General features: G+C 39.8%; 3 protein-coding genes across 4 annotated transcripts; all 3 read left to right on the top strand.

Annotated features, from left to right (window-relative positions):
• Window positions 1-1,274: 1,274 nt before the first annotated feature.
• ppie (peptidylprolyl isomerase E (cyclophilin E)) lies at window positions 1,275-6,021 on the top strand. The gene is made up of 10 exons (XM_086094210.1): window positions 1,275-1,349; window positions 1,650-1,748; window positions 1,853-1,896; window positions 2,032-2,058; window positions 2,154-2,235; window positions 2,478-2,578; window positions 2,663-2,786; window positions 5,113-5,298; window positions 5,401-5,543; window positions 5,820-6,021. The coding sequence occupies exons 1-10, from the start codon at window positions 1,304-1,306 to the stop codon at window positions 5,886-5,888; spliced, it is 921 nt and encodes a 306-aa protein (XP_085950336.1). The 5' UTR covers window positions 1,275-1,303; the 3' UTR covers window positions 5,889-6,021.
• An 845-nt stretch (window positions 6,022-6,866) lies between these two features.
• Window positions 6,867-10,718, top strand: gjb10 (gap junction protein beta 10). Of its 2 annotated transcripts, none has more exons than XM_086095309.1 (2): window positions 6,867-7,033; window positions 7,535-10,718. In XM_086095309.1, the coding sequence occupies exon 2, from the start codon at window positions 7,568-7,570 to the stop codon at window positions 8,345-8,347; it is 780 nt and encodes a 259-aa protein (XP_085951435.1). In that variant the 5' UTR covers window positions 6,867-7,033; window positions 7,535-7,567; the 3' UTR covers window positions 8,348-10,718. The 2 variants fall into 2 exon arrangements, with proteins under 2 accessions (XP_085951435.1, XP_085951436.1); XM_086095310.1 differs by having other exon boundaries at window positions 6,868-7,033; window positions 7,538-10,718.
• A 2,343-nt stretch (window positions 10,719-13,061) lies between these two features.
• On the top strand, window positions 13,062-18,378 carry gjb3 (gap junction protein beta 3). The gene is made up of 2 exons (XM_086094583.1): window positions 13,062-13,457; window positions 16,694-18,378. Exon 2 carries the CDS (start codon window positions 16,754-16,756, stop codon window positions 17,615-17,617), a length of 864 nt encoding a protein of 287 aa, XP_085950709.1. The 5' UTR covers window positions 13,062-13,457; window positions 16,694-16,753; the 3' UTR covers window positions 17,618-18,378.
• Window positions 18,379-19,117: the final 739 nt, after the last annotated feature.

Raw genomic sequence — 19,117 nt, 5'->3', positions numbered from 1 at the left:
ACACATCACACAACAGGAATGCACTGGACACCCGGTATTTACAGGGGATATGCTAAACTGCAAGTATGCAGGGGTTCACTGTATTAATTTCCCACCGCAAAAATAAAATAAAAAATCACTACAAATGGTTCTACATTTGTAACATTGCAGGTATTTATAAAAGAATACACCTGAATCTCTATACAACATTAATTCATCCATCCATTCAACAATTCATTCATCCGTTTTCTGCATAGCATTCATTTTAAGGGGTGAGCTGGAACCTATTCCTGCTGCCTTTCAGAGGAGAGGCAGGGTGCACCCTGGACTTGTCGCCATAAATTGCAGGGCATTCAGAATAAAAATACCATAGTCATTGCACTATACTTGGCAGTGGAAGACCACATAAATCACATACTGTGCTTAATTAACAAATGTTTGAAGGTATGTAACATGACGGAATAGTGGGGGAGAAGGGAGGTTCAAAATAAACCTACCTAGTACTGTATATGTGGCATTTGATAAACACTTTATACCAGGAGTCTCCAAGTGCGGGGCGAGGCCGGCACCAATTATCACAGTACTGTATATTGAAATTTGGCAGGAAGGAGTTTGGTCGGGTGACAGGCCTACAGTTTGACTCTCTCTGGTGACTGGCTTCGAGTCTCCAAAATTGTATTGTCTTTGTCTTCATTAGTAGGTATGCGGAAAAAAAGCAACATTTGGTTTACTCCTTTGTCTGTCTGTACAACCGACCGCACAGTAAGATGTGACTATTTTATAAGATAATTGATTAGATAAAGGACTTTACGCTGTATGAGATTCAATGGTTACAATACAGGCAAGTGGCTCTTTTGCCGTCCAGCGTCATGTAGGGGGCACGAGGGCTGTGACGTCACGTGCAAAAGGTCAATACAGTAGTAAGGTCAGAATTACAGTTAATATTTGAAAAACAGAGCGTGTCCTAGGCCGCCTGATAACCACAAACACCGCTGTGTAAACTTGTTCATTGTGCTTTGCTGGCTGTGGCGACCCCTGATGGGACAACGTGAAAGTTGCAACAGCATGTATCGTTCTCAGTCTAGGCCAGGAAAAGTGTTGAAAAATGGTAAATAGATTGGTGAATAAACAGAAAAATGTTGGATTCGTTATTGAGGTGAAAAGGGGATACAATTATAGTCATCTTAGTTGTAATTTTTATTTTGAACCGATCGGGGTGTACGACGGTGACGTACTGTAACGTGGTTGGATGATAATTAAAGGCAAGGAGACCGAAGGCGGGCTTTAGTTTTGATCTACCAATCAGGGCGGGGGTCAAAGTTGAATGATACCTTCCAATATGGCGGCCACCAAACGCGTTTTGTATGTTGGTGAGTTGTTCTTCTTATGTCAGCAATATAGTAATAACAAAACGTATTTAGCCGCCTTGAATAAGCGTGCGTGTAAAATATGGAAACCGGCTTGCGTGCGATTAAAACAAAAAACGAATGATTGGGATCAGCACGTAGAAACTTGTTCAGAGCTTCGCAGTTGTTGGGCATTCCCTCGTTTTTCTTTTTGGGGGCATTCCCTAGTTCTGTGACAAATTGAGGGACTTTAAAACAACAACAACAACAACAACAACCTGTTAAATGTGTGCAGTCGTCATTTACCCGCCTCTTTGTTTTTAGGTGGGCTAGCAGAAGAAGTGGACGAGAAAGTGTTGCATGCTGCTTTTATCCCCTTTGGAGACATCACTGATATCCAAATACCATTAGACTATGAGACAGGTACACTTATTCCGCTATCATCTTCTGTGCAATATCTACTGGTTCACATCAATAGTTGTGAACAAACTACAGTCTGTTAATAAATCATTTTGCTCAATTTTCAGAAAAGCACAGGGGATTTGCATTTGTTGAGTTTGAGCTGGCAGAGGTATGTCTGAGTTTACACTTGGATACAAACTGTGATATCGTTACTAAAGTTTTAACTTTTGATGAATACTCGTAATGTGCTTAGTGAACATTCATGATAACCATTGTTTATGTGCCACTTTGTCGCGTTATGCAGGATGCTGCTGCAGCTATTGATAACATGGTGAGTGTGTTGTATTATTGTAGAAGTGGACAGCAATGTGTGAAGGATAAGTCACCATGTAATGATAATTTGTTGTTTTTCAATACCTGTTTCAGAATGAATCTGAGCTTTTTGGTCGGACAGTTCGTGTTAACATTGCCAAGCCAATGAGAATTAAAGAAGGATCCTCTCGACCAGGTGAGTACATGATCACATTATTTGACTTTATATTTCAAAGATATTTTGAAGTTATATTAAGGTAATACAGTATGATATACAATACAATACAAACATAATTAAATGATATTGCGTACAAGTTGTCTGCAATGCAATGATGTATAAGATCCAGCAGGTGTCTGTATTGAGCAACAGAGTGTTTTCCCAATGCTCCGCAACACTTCACGAGGCCTCGTGTAACCAACACTACTCTCTTTCTTCAGTGTGGTCGGATGACGACTGGCTGAAGAAGTTCTCCGGGAAGACTCTAGAAGAAGCTGAGGTGGAGGCGACGGGAGAAGCAGCCAACACTGCTGGACAAGAGGTTGGATGACTTCCTTTCGACAGTGCGGAATTGCGCGACATATGCTTGGAAGCCTCTTGTGATGGGTATCATTTGTCTCTGTAGGCTGAGCCCCCTACTAAAAAGGGCAGAATTAATCCGCAGGTCTACATGGACATCAAGATCGGCAACAAGCCTGCAGGGAGACTTCGCTTCCTCCTTCGGGCAGACATTGTTCCCATGACAGCAGGTCTGTGCATTGCAATAAACAATCCATTCCGGGACACAATTAGGTTCTTCTTCAAGAAACTTTTCCCGTTAGAAATGATGGAGTATTAACCAATCCATTACAGCGCATATTCGCCACAAGTTTGTGTGCCATTGTCCCCCATTAGCCCAAAATCAGTTACTTTTTTATATCAAGAATCAATTTATTTAGTTATGATTGCCATATTTTAAAAGGAAGATGTAAAGTTTGCAACCATAGCTGATAAAGTTAACTTGTAATGAGAATCTTTAACTACAAAGTGTGGGGTATAATGTCAAATGTTTCAACGCTATGGTGGGTGATCACTGCTTTTGATTGATATTTGTATTAGTGCTGTCACGCGATAAAAAAAAAAGAGTCATCTAATTAATAACAGGATTTTTAATTAATTAATTAATCTATTTTAATCTCATATCTGCTAAAGGTCCCCAAATAAAGAATTTGAATTCTAGGACATTACAAAATTGTAGTGTATGACTAATCTACTGAATTCACCAAAAAGAGAAGATTTGAAATCCACATTTTTATTGTTGAAGTGTGCTTTATAAATGAAATTCTAAAGAATAAATTCAAGCACATCAACAAACCAATTAGGCCAGGCATTGTTTTAAAAGATAAGCTAAAATTTGAACAAAATTGAATCTGAACTTCCACAAGCTGAGATTCGGTGTATGGATGGCATGAGATGAATGGATAATAGCTGTGGTGTTTTTTGAGCTAAACTAACAAACTGGTAATCAGGAAAAGTTAGAGGTTAGAAGGAGAGGTTAAAAAAATCTACAGTTACAATATCTGGGTCATTGCCATTTAAAGGCTAGCACTACCAGAATTTTAAAACAACTAGAACGTCCAGAGCCGTCATTTTGAGCCCAATAAGGTTATTACTCACTGTTTTGAGTAGCTAATAAAGCCGCTAATAAATGAAGACAGGTGGTGTTCCTTTATTGATTTCAATTATCAGGCTTTTACTGCCCAAAATGTCATGACTCCATTACATCTAGCAGCCTTTTTTTTTATTATTATTATTATTATTTTACTATAAGCTTTTACTATACCTTGAACGGCGTCGCCACTTCCAGTGGAGCAGTACACGGCTCCTTTTAGCCTGGGGTGGGCTGGCCTCGTTCGGACTGGCTGTCTGAAATTCCCGAGCGATCCAGCGACAGCGACCACTCCTCATGATTCGTCATTGACTTGCCACTTGCGATCAATTGCTTTATTTTTGTTAACACACTAATTTGCACGTGATTAATTAATCTAGGTCAGGGGTGGCCATGTTCGGTCCTTGAGAGCCCCCATCCTGCCTGTTTTCTATGTCTCCCTCCTTCAGTGCAGCTGAATTTAATAATCGTCTCATCAGCACGCTCTCGATTAACGCGTTAAACTGACAACCTTAATTTCTATCAATAACAAGTTGTATTTTTTTTTAAAAATAAATATTGGAACTAATATTTGGTCTAGTAAATAAATGATCCCAGACTGTACAGTGTAAGCTACACCATAAATACAGTTATCGACATACTCAAATCAATTTAAACACATAGGAAGTTTTTATATTGAAAATACGTGTTCCTATTATCAATAACACATTGTATTTTTTGATGTATCGAAGTGTACTTTATCATTGGTCTAATGCTAACAAATGATAGAGATTAATCAAGTACAATTGAAAATTGGTCTAACCAGTTAGATAGATAGATAGGAAGGTAGATAGAATAGGAAATGTGTAATAAAAGCAAAATAATCTACTGATGAAGAGAGCTCCTATTTGAGTACATCTTTATTTCTTTTTCATTAAAAAAAGCAAAACACAATTCAAATTTCACTTACCTACCGGGAGTTGTGAATGTGATTCTCTTTACTACATGGAGGCAAAGGTTCCAGCTGAATTGAACGAACAAATGGAAATAATAAACGAGCACCTCAGACTCTCATTTCATGGGGCGTAATGTCCGCATCCGCAATGTTTGTCCGATTGGAGTTGCTGTAACGTGACGTCATCGGCCACTGGAGGTCTTCCTTCTGCCCAGAGGCTGAACAATTTGCATGTGCTCGCTAACAGCCAATCAGAGTGATCAGCATTTTGCATACTGCAATTGAAGGCACATTCATACAAATCATATCTAAAAAGCAAAATGACTCTTGCTTCTTCATTCACACTTTTAAATGATGCTTTTTATTTCCTGCTTGTATTATGAATATATTTGGCTTTTTTTTTTTTCATGTAACCATGAACCACATTGCCGTTGAGTTGAAATGGTATATCATGAATGCAAACTAACCTGGACGGGATTCATTTATTTCACAGACAATTTCCGCTGCTTATGCACACATGAAAAAGGATTTGGCTACAAAGGGAGCAGCTTTCATCGCATCATTCCTCAGTTCATGTGCCAAGGAGGTGACTTCACCAACCACAACGGCACCGGTGGCAAGTCCATATATGGCAAGAAGTTCGATGATGAAAACTTCGTCCTCAAGCATACCGCTCCAGGTGAAGGGCTCACCTTAGAATATGTTGTCTCGTTATTAATACCGTACACTTTTTAAGCATCACTGGGGACAAGTATCTTAAGTTTGTTTCTGGTGACCACAGGGCAGCTCTCCATGGCCAACTCTGGAACCAACACCAACGGGTCCCAGTTCTTCCTCACCACAGATAAAACAGACTGGCTGGACGGCAAACATGTAGTGTTTGGAGAGCTGGTGGAGGGGATGGACGTGCTTCGGGCAATGGAGGTAAGGGCTAAATGACGAACGCTCACTGAAAAGGAAAGAGTTTTTATGAAAGCATTTTGTGATGCCGGATGGTCTATGAGATAAGTAGGTACGAGAAAGGACATGAGGGAGGGAGAGAGGGTGTGAGAGATGTGCATATGCTAAACACTAATACTATTGACTGCTGTTTTATAAAGGTAGCACTAAAGAACACCAATCACAATTTCACCTGATAATTAAAAAAATTTTTTTATCATTCTCTCTGTTGACAAAAAATCTACAATTTTTATTGTGCAGGCTCTGGGGACAAAAGAAGGCAAGCCGAAGCAGAAAGTCATCATCTCAGACTGTGGAGAATGTGTGTAAATGAAACCGAACCTAATGTGCTCGTTTGAGTTTGCGTGTGAAGGGTGCCATCCTTTACACCTTGAGCCCAAATCTTTTGCTATGTAAATATTTCAATCACCTTTTTTAAAATAAAGAAACTGCAACATTTTGACTCAGTGGTGCATCATGATAAAAATATTCAGTGACAACTGTTTCTCTGTGGCTACATACCAGATTAGCTACATGTTATGTGCAGAATGTTTAAAAAAACAACAGTAAAATCCTCAAAATTGTTGATTTTTTTTAATGCACTCAAATGAATATATATTTTAAAAAGTAAACATTTCTTACTCCTTTGCAGAAAGTAAAGAAAACAATTATGTATCTTTGTTGGTCATTATTTGATCAACTGAAAAATGTTTGAGGATTTTAGCTTCCCTGTGAATCACTAATGCTTAGTTGTATGACAAATGTTTCTGAGAACTTTTTCACCTCTGTGGCACAAAAGGGACTAACATCTGGCACCAGAGAACTGGTTTTCTGACCCATGACCTGTTTTTATGATATAAAAAAAAAGAAAATATTAATCTCCAAACTAATTCCACAAATTATAATTTCTTTTTATACTCAAAATGCCAACTTTCCCCACTAGGTAGAGCAATTTTACTGCAATTGTGCCCATAACATCTGTTTGTGTGTTGGAGTGCATGGGGGGAGAGTATATTTTATAGTTAAATTACTACAACTATTACAGTATATATATATAAAAAAATCACGTTTGTAATTTGATTAATTGTTTTTATAGGCAGCATTTATTCCATAACTTAAATTTGTGAACGTAACGGTATGTTTTTTTTGTTTTTTAAAGTTGAAAGCAATCTTTCTAGGAAAGCCCCTCAAACCTCTTGTTGCTTACTTCCCCCCCCTCCCTACGCGCATTGCTGCAGACTTACGGGGGAAAAGGAATAACAAAAACACGAAATAAGTAAACGCGTCTTGTAGCTTGGATGAACGAACAGTGTTGGAATGGTTGCCGCTGCCACACCTGGACAGGCAGGTTGCATTTTGCAAAGACGTGGTAAAGGAACAGCTCCACCCTCCCCGCAGTCGTCGGTCCTGTTGACAACTGCTCAGATTCCCTTGTTGGCGAGCTTCATCCGACTTCTACTCCGCCGCGCTGCTCTGTAAGTAGCCAAGTCAGATTACTAAAATAATGTTGTTTGGGTTTTGACGTCTTTTCGAACATTTCTGTGAAGATCGTTAAGCAAGTGCTGACGTTTGAAAGCAGCTAATTTGCGTGTCTTGCTTAATACCCACGTTACAGACGACTGAACGGGTTCCGTGAACGCAACTTGACTGAAAGTGTTTCCACTCGAGAACGATTCTTCCAATATTTATGATCGGTTCCCGGTTATAGTGTCATTTTCACCCATTTTGTGACTTTGTTTAAAAAAAAAAAGTTAGGCTGCCTACATGAGACCACGGTTTCCCAATCTTGTTCAGCTGTAGGCCTCTGATTCATCGTGGAGACACGTACATACAGATGTGGCATAATGTTAAAAATCGAATGAATTAATAATAAAACATGTGAAAATGCGGCTTTCTTGATCAACAAAAAATAAATTGACATGGATTTTTGGTGCCAGTGTTTTGTTCCCCTTCTTAAACTTTTCCACTTTCATCAGCAGGAAGAAAGAAACAGCAAAAAGTTCTTTACCATGAACTGGGGTTTCCTCCAGGGCCTCCTGAGCGGGGTCAACAAGTACTCCACCGCTTTCGGGCGAGTATGGCTGTCCATCGTGTTCGTTTTCAGAGTGCTGGTGTTCGTGGTGGCGGCCGAGAAGGTTTGGGGTGACGAGCAGAAGGATTTCAAATGTAACACGGCCCAGCCGGGTTGCCACAACGTCTGCTACGACCACTTCTTCCCCGTGTCCCACGTGAGGCTGTGGGCCTTGCAGCTCATCTTCGTCACCTGCCCCTCGTTCCTGGTGGTGATGCACGTGGCCTACCGGGAAGACCGCGAGCGCAAGAACCGCCTCAAGTACCCTAGTAGCCCTCGCCTCTACCAGAACACGGGCAAGAAGCGCGGCGGCCTGTGGTGGACCTACGTCATGACTCTGGTCTTCAAAGTCGTCGTGGACACCACCTTCGTCTACCTCCTTTACCACATCTACGAGGGCTATGACTTCCCCTCGCTCATCAAGTGCGAACAGAAGCCGTGTCCCAACACGGTGGACTGCTTCATCGCCCGGCCCACCGAGAAAAAAATCTTCACCATCTTCATGGTGGTCACCAGCCTGGTTTGCATCCTCCTCTCCGTTATAGAGATCGTCTACCTGGTGGGCAAACGCTGCTACGAGATCTTCACCGGCGTCCATCACACTCGCCACATTATGGCCACCAGTGGCAGCAACTTGATGAAGGCAAACGCTCTGAATATGCCCAAAAAGAACACGCCGCAAACCCCTGCTCCAGCGTATAGCGTGGCAGTATCTTGAAATATCGTTTTGTTTTTTTCAGACAGACTTCATAAGGCAGACGCTTTTTTTTTTTGTCGTCTTAAGACAATCTGCAGTCTGTCTGGAATTTTTAGGTTCTTGCCCTGCGATGGCAGACGGTCACGATAGTGTTTTTAGTGGCAGTTTGAGAGACAAAGGAAGTCAAGAAGCGGGCTTTGAGACCATTACTTGAGTCAGTCTGTGATTTGGAGACACACGCATTACACATCCACGTGGTTTGTGTGTAAGATTTTCCTCTCTGTCTAGTGCCAAACCTACAAATGTTTTCATTCCATTTGTACAGTTTTTTTCAATTCACGCATACACTGCATGGACACATCTCTTGGGACACCTCTCTTAATCCAGTTAATCGGAGATTGGGCTCTCCTCCTCCTTTTGCGTCGCTGAATCTTAATTCTTCTAAATTAATGAATACATGATGTTCTTCAAACAGAGTGGGAGCAAATCAAAAGCACATGGTTGGGGGAGAACTTCAAAGCACTGAGCTGAGAACGGCTTTGGACTTCCATTTTCTTGATCAGCTTTGGGTAAAATTAGCAATCAGGTGAAGGGGAAGTCAACCCCCCTCCCAAAATTCTTGACACTTAATATGTTCTATGCAGCCCCACTAGTTTAAGTAAGTTGTTCTGGTTAATATTGAAACAGTAGAATATGAGTTAAGCAGCAAAATCCAGCCGTTTTTTATTAATGTCAAAAGACGGTCATTTTACCACTTCAAGTGAAAATGAAATCACAGTTGCTCAGGTAACAACCAATCACAGCTCAGCTACAGAAAACAGGTGAGCTGTGATTGGTTATTGCCTGAACCCTGAGCAACTGCGATGTCATCTTCAGTGATGAGATGGATAAAAACTGTTAGATTTTGCTTTATGACTAATATTCCACAAATGTAATATTAATCAGAATGTCGTGTTTAGACTAGTGAGGTCACATATATAAGAAATTATTGTCAAGAAATGTTAAAGGTTGGCTTCCCCTTTTGATGGTTTTGAGGTTGGAGGTTTGAATCTCGTTCCTGGCCTTCATGTGTGAAGATTGCACGGGTTTTCTCCAGCTTCCTCCCAAATCCCCAAAACATGTGTGTTTGCTAAGTGAAGACTCTAAATTCCGTAGTTGATGAACAATCAGTTTAGGTTGTAGCCTGCAAAAAGTCGGCTCCGATAGACTCCAGATCTTTGAATTTTCAGAACCTTGTTTCTATGCTAGTGTTGTCCTACTCAACTTCTCAAAGCTGATTTAATTTACTAGTTGAGATAAAACCAACTGCTGTTTGCACCCAAGTAGTGTACTTTACTCCATTTTGCATCAGTTGCTGTAATTAATCGCTCAACAATCTGTGATTTCCCAACGATAATTTAATTGTGAAACTCTCATGCTAACCACCATCAAACACCCTCTGATGAACTAAAACAGAGACTGTGAGCCAAGAGTAATTATTGAAGTATCTAAGTCAGTGGTTTTCAACCTGAGTTGGTTGGAACCCAGGGTATTTGGCAAAGGTCAAGACACACACCTGACTCCGATGATTTGTGATGACACACCCCACTTGGCCATTATTGGCTGCAAGAGATCACACTACATTGCTTGGCCTATCTGTGCTGCAGGGAATAAAGTGCGCTCAGTAGTCAACTTATGGCTTTTGTGATGGTATGTCGTGTAATTGCTTTAGTATTGTAATAGCTTATATTAACTATGTTGAGAAACAAAAAAAAGAAAGTGGTCGGACAAATATATGTAATATGAATTCACACTAAATGGAACGTATGGTGTTCCACAGGGTTCAATTCTGGGGCTGCTGCTGTTTTAATTGTTTCTGCTTACCCCTGGGTTCCATCTTTAAAAAAAACAAAACAAAAAAAACCCAATGGTGGTTGTTTTGAAGTGCCCTATAAATAATAGAGTTGAGTGATGGGAGTCAATGTCCTAACTGCATGATTTGCAATGCCAAGTTGAGCAATTATAGTCCAGCACAACTCGCTATCTAGCGAAAACTAAAGGTAAGAACTGAATTCAAGCTGAAGAGAGTCCGATTCGACGAAAAGGCAACCATCCCTGTTCATTTTGTTAACCAATAAATCCTATATCTATTTCTGGAATTTGGAAAAAACAAAAAACATTTTCCTTCTCAATAAAATTCACACAGGAAACTGGTGGGGTTAATAATTTTAAGAACCACTGATCTAAGTGTTTGTGTCCCAAAACTTTACACATATAATGTTTATATGTGTACATTTGCTTACACTGTTTTACACTGTTTGTAATTTATCACCACTTTTGTATGAAAGATGCAAGTTTTTACTCTTAAGATGTTCAGGATGTCTTTATTTTCATTAAATAAGATTGTTTTCCACTTTTTGAGTCTCATCCTGCTTTGTTGGTAGAAAAACACTTTTGGGGGTTCTGCTCATGTTGTGCCATTTTTATCCGCTCTGTTGGCTGGAGTAACATCCTTGTTATTTAGGCAGATTGGTACCATGAGTCGGAAAAAAGGGAGGAGCTTTGTGCTCCTTGGTTTGAGTCATCCCACTGACGTGCAGGCCCACCCAATGTAGGAATTCTATGCCTGTCGATTGATTATTTCTTTATTTGCACTGGGAAGTTGCTTGAGACTGAGTGTAAAAGTAAATGTTATATCACAAAAATGCTCACACTTCACTACATGCTATGTTTATGTATTGCTCAACGCTTGATGTAAAAATACAAGCAAACGCTAGTAAATGTTTGCACTTGTTTAGCTAAAAATCTCAACAATCTTCTCACTTCCCGGCGTAAGCTTCTTTTCATCCTGGTTTTATATTTCCTGGCTCCTCCAATTCAACATGTTGTGACTTTGTGTGGGTTGATCTTGTCGAAACAAGTTGGAAGAAGTTGAATAAATTGGTGCATTCCTCTAGGTGTGTCCAAACAGACTGACTAGACCAGTTCTTCAATTGGAGCCAAAAAGCAAGCTCTCTCGACTTCATATAAAGATCACTGTTTGTTTAGTTGTAATAAAGCGACTGTATTCGCTCGCGCAAGCGTCACAAGTCACTTTGGATTTCTGGTGATCTTCTGTGAGTTTTAGCTCACGGCTGCTAGACCTTGAGGGGGGGGGGGGGGGTGTTTGATCTTTCAGAATTCCTCATTTGGCTGACAGGACGCACATTATTGTTTACTTAACCTGAAACCTTTGAGCAACTCCTCCCCCAATTTCAAAAGCCTCAATGTTTTATGCAGACAGGAAGTGTGCCATGTTTTTTCAAAGTGTGTGAGAAGGATGTAAAAATATTTTCAGTCTTGGCACGCTCATGCAGGCTTCCTGGTAACATTGGACCAGTTTCCGTATTGTATCACTGTCCTCCCCCATCTTTGGATGTATGGGGTTGCTTGAAAGTTTTTGTCAGCTTAGAGAATCCTTTGTGGCACTTGACTGAATTTGAAATGAATAGTGAGCAAATAAAAGTAATTTTTGCTACATTAATACCAGACTATTATGATAAACATGTCTGAAAACAAGCTCCAGTGTACAAGTGTTGACATGCTCACGAAATCAAGTTTGCACATTGTATTAATTTACCCTTTACTGATGACACGGATGATGATGAAGCTCCATAGACAAGACAACACTTGCTGCCTTTTGACATGTTTAGTGATCTTTTCACACTTCAGAAGTATTTGGACAATGGAAGCGTTATTAAGATTTTGCCTTTATACTGTAGACTTTCAACTTTAATTTGACAGGATTCACAAAAAAATGGTATTTATTATACCATTTAGGAACAAGGACCATTTTATGCCGATTGCCTACATGTCCAGGGACTCATATTTGACAAAATTGTAAATGTAACCTACTGTATATACCTTTGACATAATTGCAACTATCTATCTATCTATCTATCTATGTATGTATCTATCTATCTATCTATCTATCTATCTATCTATCTATCTATCTATCTAAACCTCCTTAACTTGAAACTTTTATCTGATTTATATGTCATTTTAAATTGTATGTATGGGGCCTAATCTCAAAGATTCCACTGAAAAAAAGAGGAAAGGAAAATACAGTGATGGGTCACAAAAACGCACTCAAGTGGATACCCTTGGAAATTTTCATCAAACACCTGTTGTGAAATTTGCCATTCTGCTCCTAAAGTGATGAATCATTCAACAGTAGGACTTGAGTTAAAAAATGAAGCGTCATCTTGATGTTTCATCCAAAAGCCAAATGCCCCTAATGACAATTCCGAGTTTACGTCAAGAGTCAAAATGGCGGACAATTTGGTGAAAAGCATTGGCCGTCGGATCATTGTAATTTGATTTGTGAGGATTATTTTGATTTCAAAATGTGATTAGACGTCGTTTGACTACTGCAACAATTTACTTGGTTTGTATGCTAGTCACAGGCAAAAGCAATACAATGCGCTGTTTGCTTTCTCCTGGTAAAGGAAACATTACATTGCGTTTCATCGCGGAAATATCAGAAATACCCGGATGTTCGAAATTGTCAATATCATACACTATTGTGAGTAACTTGATGACGCACAGCCAGACTCACAGAGGGAACACAAAACCAACCTGCTGTTCAATGCCAGCTCTTTTGGATAGGTAAAAAAAAAAGAAAAAAGTATTCATTGGAGGGTGTGTCCGTCTCGGTGAGTGCATGAAGCAAGTGGAAACAAGTCAGGACAAAAGAAGACTTTGGTTGCTGGTACACAGAGAGCAAACAATACATGATTACAAACACATACCTTTGCTTAAGCGCAAGCATTTCCAACCTGAAAAGATAAAAGTGGAAATTGGTGTTAAGGGTCATAATGTAATTAACATCTTCTAAATAATATTCTTAGTCTGAAGTGTGCGCTGTGTATTGTGAACAGGAGTGTGAGCGAAGAGGGAGGAACATCTGGGCTTGCTGCAGTCTGTCTTCTTCTTTTTGGGTTTTTTAACCACACCCACGGACGCATTTCTCAAGCCTGCGCTCCTCTACCTGCCCGCATTGCCGCTCTTTGTGTTTCACGGCGAAAAAGGACCGTCAAATATTCAACAAATGTGCTGGCAACACGTTTAATCGATCGTCTTCTTCGCCACAAATGGACTGAGACGACTTTGGGTAAGACGAGAGTTCAATTTAATCCTCCCCTGGTGCGTTTGTGTCCGCCATGTAAAGTCGCGAATCTCACAAATCCTGTTGTTGCGTTACACGTTTTTCTACGTTTTATGCGACCTGTGTTATAAACTAGAATCGATCGGACCAAGAAAACGAGAGTTAGGTTCAAGTAGGAGTCGTTTATGGATTCTGAATACATTTTAGTGACAGCATTAGATGAATATGGGCTATAGGCCTACTTTACGAAATATGAATTTAGACTTTAAGTCAATATTATATAAGGCTTGTCTGTGTGAGTTAAAGATACTTAGACTAAAGTGACTTTAAGTCAAGTTATTAGGGAAAAAAAGTGGGGTTGAGAAAAAAAAACGTAAATAGAAACTAAGTGTGCCTCCAATGCCAGGCCTGAGAGTAATGAACGTTTCTCATGTAATGTAAATGTATTCTAAATTACGCAATTACATAGATGAAATTTACTGTACGGCAACAGAAGGCCAAATTTACCTGATGTTATGTAAATGTAAGTTTTTGAATCTTTGTTATTGTTATTGTTGTTATTTTTTGTTTAAATAATGTCCACTCTAATTAATGTCTGTGACATGTACTTTATGTGTCAACACACACAAAAAACACATAACTTTTTGTTATATAGGCTAACTTTTGGTTAAATAAGGGTTTCATTTCAAGGTGAGCTGGTTTTGACTAGCATAGCCTATTAATGTTCTTGTAACATTGCTTAATGTCAGGAAACTGATCAACTGTCACCAAAATGTATATAGCCACTCATGCCCACTTCAACCTCTGGAAATATCACATTGATCACCCCAATAATTTGGATTTTATGGACGTTAAGCCCTTCCCCTTCATTTTCACTAACTATAAAGAAAAAGCTTAAAGTTGAAGCCAACCTTAAACATTTCTTCATATATTATATGTGACCTCACTAGTCTAACTATGACATTGTGATTAATATTACATTTGCGGAATAAGAGTTATGAAGAAAAATCCAGCCGTTTTTTAAATCCATATCAGGGGGCGGCCATTTTGCCACTTGCTGTCAAAGATAACATCACAGTTGCTCACGGCTCAGGCAACGGCCAATCACAGCTCACCTGTTTTCTGAAGCTGAGCTGTGATTGGTTGTTACCGGAAACCTGAGCAACTGTTACGTCAAAATGGCCACCCCCTGAGATTGATAAAAATGACTCCGTTTTGCTGCTTAACTCATATTCCACTAACACAATCTTAACCAGATTACCATATTTAGACTAGTGGGGCTGCATAGAACACATTTGGGGGGTTGACTTCCCCTTTAACACTGCTTAACATCAGAAAACAGTGATTAATCATCTCCAAAATAAATGTGGACATATGTACTTATGCCCACTTAAACCTCTGAAATACAATGATCGCCTCAATATTAGAATTTTATGGACGTTAAGCATTTTTCTATTAAGCCACATGAAGCTTCTGTATGAGTGCTTGTAGAAAACAAGACGATAACGTACATAAAACCTCAATTATTGGGGCGATTATTGTAACATTTTCAGAGGTTTAAGTGGGTATGAGTTCTCATGAATTAATGAATTTTGGTAACAATTGATCGTAGTTTATAGGGCTGGTATTGATTATAATTTACTCAATTGATTCTATTTAGATTCACAAAAGATTGATTTAGATTTTTTTCTGATTTGATTCGCTTCAATTCAGTCCAATATGGATTAATTATGGAACATGAATTCTTCTTAAATACCAGGGACATGATTAAAAACTCCACAAACTTAAAATTCCAAATAAAATTTTGCGAAGGCAGTAACTGGTTAAATTATTTTATTTACATTTTTTTATGAAAATAATCACTTAAGTGTTACACAAACATTGACATCAGCAAGGATGAGATGAAAATATTTTCATAATTCTAATTCAATAATTGTAAATATAAATGAAAACAATTTTGAAATGTCTGAAAGTGCATAAATGTAAGAAAATACTTTTAAATTAATGTGAACAGTAAATTTCAAGAAAATAGTTAGATACAAAAAAATGGCGTTTAAAATTCTTATGAATGTGGAGATACAAGATATGTTAAATTAATTGCTTCACGGTTTTATGAATCAATTTCAGGCTTGAAAAGGAAAATCGATTGTTTGATTTATTTTTTTAACCCGGCCCTAGTAGTTTTAAGACATGAACTCATTCACTGCCATTGACGGCTATAGACGTAAAAAATCAATTTGAACAATTTCTATTAGTTTCACATTTTTTCCACTATTGTTAACAAGAGTATGAAAACCTAGGAAAAAAATGTATTGTACATTAAGAACAGATATAAAATTCGTGATTAATCTTGAGTTAACTACTGAAGTCATGTGATTAATTACAATTTAAAAAATGATGCCCCTAATAAAAAAAAGAAAAGTAAAGATTATTAAAAATTAGAGGCATCAGACAATTACATTTTTTAATTGTAATTCATCGCATGACTTCAATAGTTAACTCACGATTAATCACAAATTTTATATCCGTTCTAAATGTACAATAAAAAAATTCTAGATTGTCACACTCAAAAAAATGTGAAACTAATATGAATGAGTTAAGCTTTGGCGTTTTAGGCTGTCCCTTGTTTTGTTGCTACATGGGGTTGGATTAATGATGCATTCGAGGATGGTCGGAAGTTGGACTTGTCAGAGTTCAAACTAGGAAGTGTACGGGAACGCCCCTTTGAACTCGGAAATTCCACTTGCGAAGTCGGGGGGAAAAAAGCTCACCGAAGAACTACAAGTGACGTCACTCTACAATGGCACAAACTGTGAATGGTAAAACACAATTTACTCGAGTATAAAACTAGATCATTCGTAAATATTCGACGTAACTCCACGTACGTGACAATACGCCGCTATCTCCCTGCATGAAATGATACGATGAAATACTGAACTGTATGGAATGCTTGTGAAATAAGATAAAAACAATAAATGAAGCAAAATTGCGAGAAGGTAAGTTTGCTGGTGGTCAAAATGAGTTTTGAGGACCAAAATATAAAACAATTGATCACTATCCGCCATTTTGGTTGTTTACTTTCGCCTCGAACGCTTTCAGGTCGGAACTGGGAAAGAACAACTCGGATATAACCGACTTCCGACCATCCTCGAACGCAGCATATGTTACCGAGTTGCAACGTATGTTCGCAGTGGTCCTTGCTGAATTAATTATTCTAACGTGTCCTCTGGTTGCCCTTCAAGCCAGAACCTTGCAAAGAATAAGAACTTCAACGTAGACACATCTGCCCAACTGCCCAAGTCATGGACTGGAAGACTTTCCAAGCCCTCCTGAGTGGGGTGAACAAATACTCCACAGCCTTTGGGCGCATCTGGCTCTCGGTGGTGTTTGTGTTCCGAGTGATGGTGTACGTGGTGGCGGCCGAACGGGTGTGGGGCGACGAGCAGAAGGACTTCGACTGCAACACCAAGCAGCCGGGATGCGCCAACGTCTGCTACGACCACTACTTCCCCATCTCCCACATCCGCCTGTGGGCGCTGCAGCTGATATTCATCAGCTGCCCGTCCTTCATGGTGGTCATGCACGTGGCCTACCGTGACGACCGCGAGCGCAAGCACACGGCCAAGCACGGCGAGACCACCAAGCTGTACCACAACACGGGCAAGAAGCACGGCGGCCTGTGGTGGACCTACCTGATCAGCCTCTTTGTCAAGACGGGCATCGAGGTGGCCTTCCTCTACATCCTCCACCACGTCTACGACAGCTTCTACCTGCCCAGGCTGGTCAAGTGCGAGGTGTCGCCTTGCCCCAACGTGGTGGACTGCTACATCGGACATCCCACCGAGAAGAAAGTCTTCACCTACTTCATGGTGGGCGCTTCTGCGCTCTGCATCGTCCTCAACTTCTGCGAGATCATTTACCTCATCTCCAAGAGACTCGTGCGAATTGCCAACAAGATGCAGAAGCGCAAACTCAACCTGCCCGTGGCCCGGGACAACTACATGGACGACCTATTCAACACCTGCCTGCAGCCTCCGCCCATGGCGGACCTGGAGGATAAGCCGCCATCCTTCAAATCTGCAAACAAGCCAGAGTTCAGATTTTCCACAGTGCAGTTCGAAGACAAGATTCGGGCCTCTGCTCCAAATTTGTTCACTCCTTGTTGAGAGCCAAACCAAAAACGAAAAAAAAAGAAAAAGACTGCCGGTGAAAACCATCAGTTGTGCTTGGGCTGTGACTCATTTGCAGGCTTAAAAACACATCAAGCGCGATGGGCCAAATCATAGTGTGTGTAAGTTGAGTCACTGAGCACTGGACTATGCTGTGAGCCTCTGCCTCCACAACTTGAATTTGTGTTTCCATGTCAACCTCCACAACATTTACATATCATCTACAGCAGGGTTTCTTTTTGGAATACAATCAAGGTTATTGAGCGGACGGAAGGGAGATCCTTCAAGATGTTAGATAAGCCTTGCCATTCCTCTGTACATTTCATCCAGCTTTTCAATGTAAATCTGATGTGCAAGCAGCAGAGTCAGTGGAAAGTGGTAATGATTCTGGAATGTGGGCGCACCACTGTGGTTGAGAACTACTTGAAAGTATGTTAACTGGCTCAAAACTCGTTTTTAACTTCTTCTCTTTTTGGGGCCGGGTGTGCGTCTCGGGACAAAGTGAATGTATTTCCTTATCTAAAGCCTCAGCGGGAACATTCATGACTTCCGAACAGGCAGCCTCTCATTTTGCATTTGTTTGGGCTTTGCAGTCAACAACCACGCCTTCTCCAAGACCACTGTTGATTTAAATCAGCCGAAAGGAATGCTGCTGTTCGTGCTGTGTTGCCTAATGCTACAATCACACTAGAATTGTGTAAGATATGTAATTTTGACAAGTTGTTTATTTTTATACATATTAAATTTATTGAACATGATGACTCTGGTCTATTTATTATCTATCTATCTATCTATCCATCCATCCATCCATCTTGTACAATAATCGGCCAAAAGTTTGGACACACACTTCTCATTCAATGTGTTTGTTTTATTCTCATGACTATTTACATTGCAGATCTCACTGAAGACATCAAAACTAAGAATGAACTCACGTGGAGTTATGTACTTAACAAAAAAAAAGAAGAAGGTGAAATAACTGAAAGCATGTTTTATATTCCAGTTTCTTCAAAATAGCCACCTTTTGCTCTGATTACGGCTTTGCACACTCGGCGTTCTCGCCTCTGGGAACTCCTTCAAAACTGTTGGGGGGAAAAACATTTCAGGTGACGACTCTTGAAGCTCATCGAGGGAATTCCAAAAGTGTGCAAAAAAAAATCATCAGAGCAAAGAGTGACTATTTTGAAGAAGGTAGAATATAAAACACGTGTTCAATTATTTCACTTTTTTTTTAAGTACACAACTCCACGTGAGTTAATTCATAGTTTTGATGCCTTCAGTGAGAATCTACAACGTAAATAGTCATGAAAATACAGAAAATGCATTACATGAGGTGTCCAAATTTTGTCCTGTACTGTGTATCTTATATTAAATAAACCGTACACATAGTGACGTGGTCATTTAACTGAGCAGCGGCAACTCAGCTAGTTATCGTTTTATTTTTGTCTGTTAGAAGCTTGCAGTAAGAATCTCAGTTTGCCTGTCGGACAGGTTCTTGTA

The sequence above is a fragment of the Leptonotus elevatus genome, chromosome 14, assembly GCF_054856555.1.
Source record: "Leptonotus elevatus isolate MCC_2025b chromosome 14, RoL_Lele_1.0, whole genome shotgun sequence".
Lineage (NCBI taxonomy): Eukaryota > Metazoa > Chordata > Actinopteri > Syngnathiformes > Syngnathidae > Leptonotus > Leptonotus elevatus.
This window is presented reverse-complemented; position numbering and strand designations above follow the sequence as displayed.

Coding starts and splice junctions, on each gene's coding strand:
- ppie (XM_086094210.1), top strand. CDS start 1,304: ATGATACCTTCCAATATGGCGGCCACCAAACGCGTTTTGTATGTTG. Junction 1,897..2,031: donor TTGAGTTTGAGCTGGCAGAG/GTATGTCTGAGT, acceptor CGCGTTATGCAG/GATGCTGCTGCAGCTATTGA. Junction 2,059..2,153: donor CTGCAGCTATTGATAACATG/GTGAGTGTGTTG, acceptor TACCTGTTTCAG/AATGAATCTGAGCTTTTTGG.
- gjb3 (XM_086094583.1), top strand. CDS start 16,754: ATGGACTGGAAGACTTTCCAAGCCCTCCTGAGTGGGGTGAACAAATAC.
- gjb10 (XM_086095309.1), top strand. CDS start 7,568: ATGAACTGGGGTTTCCTCCAGGGCCTCCTGAGCGGGGTCAACAAGTAC.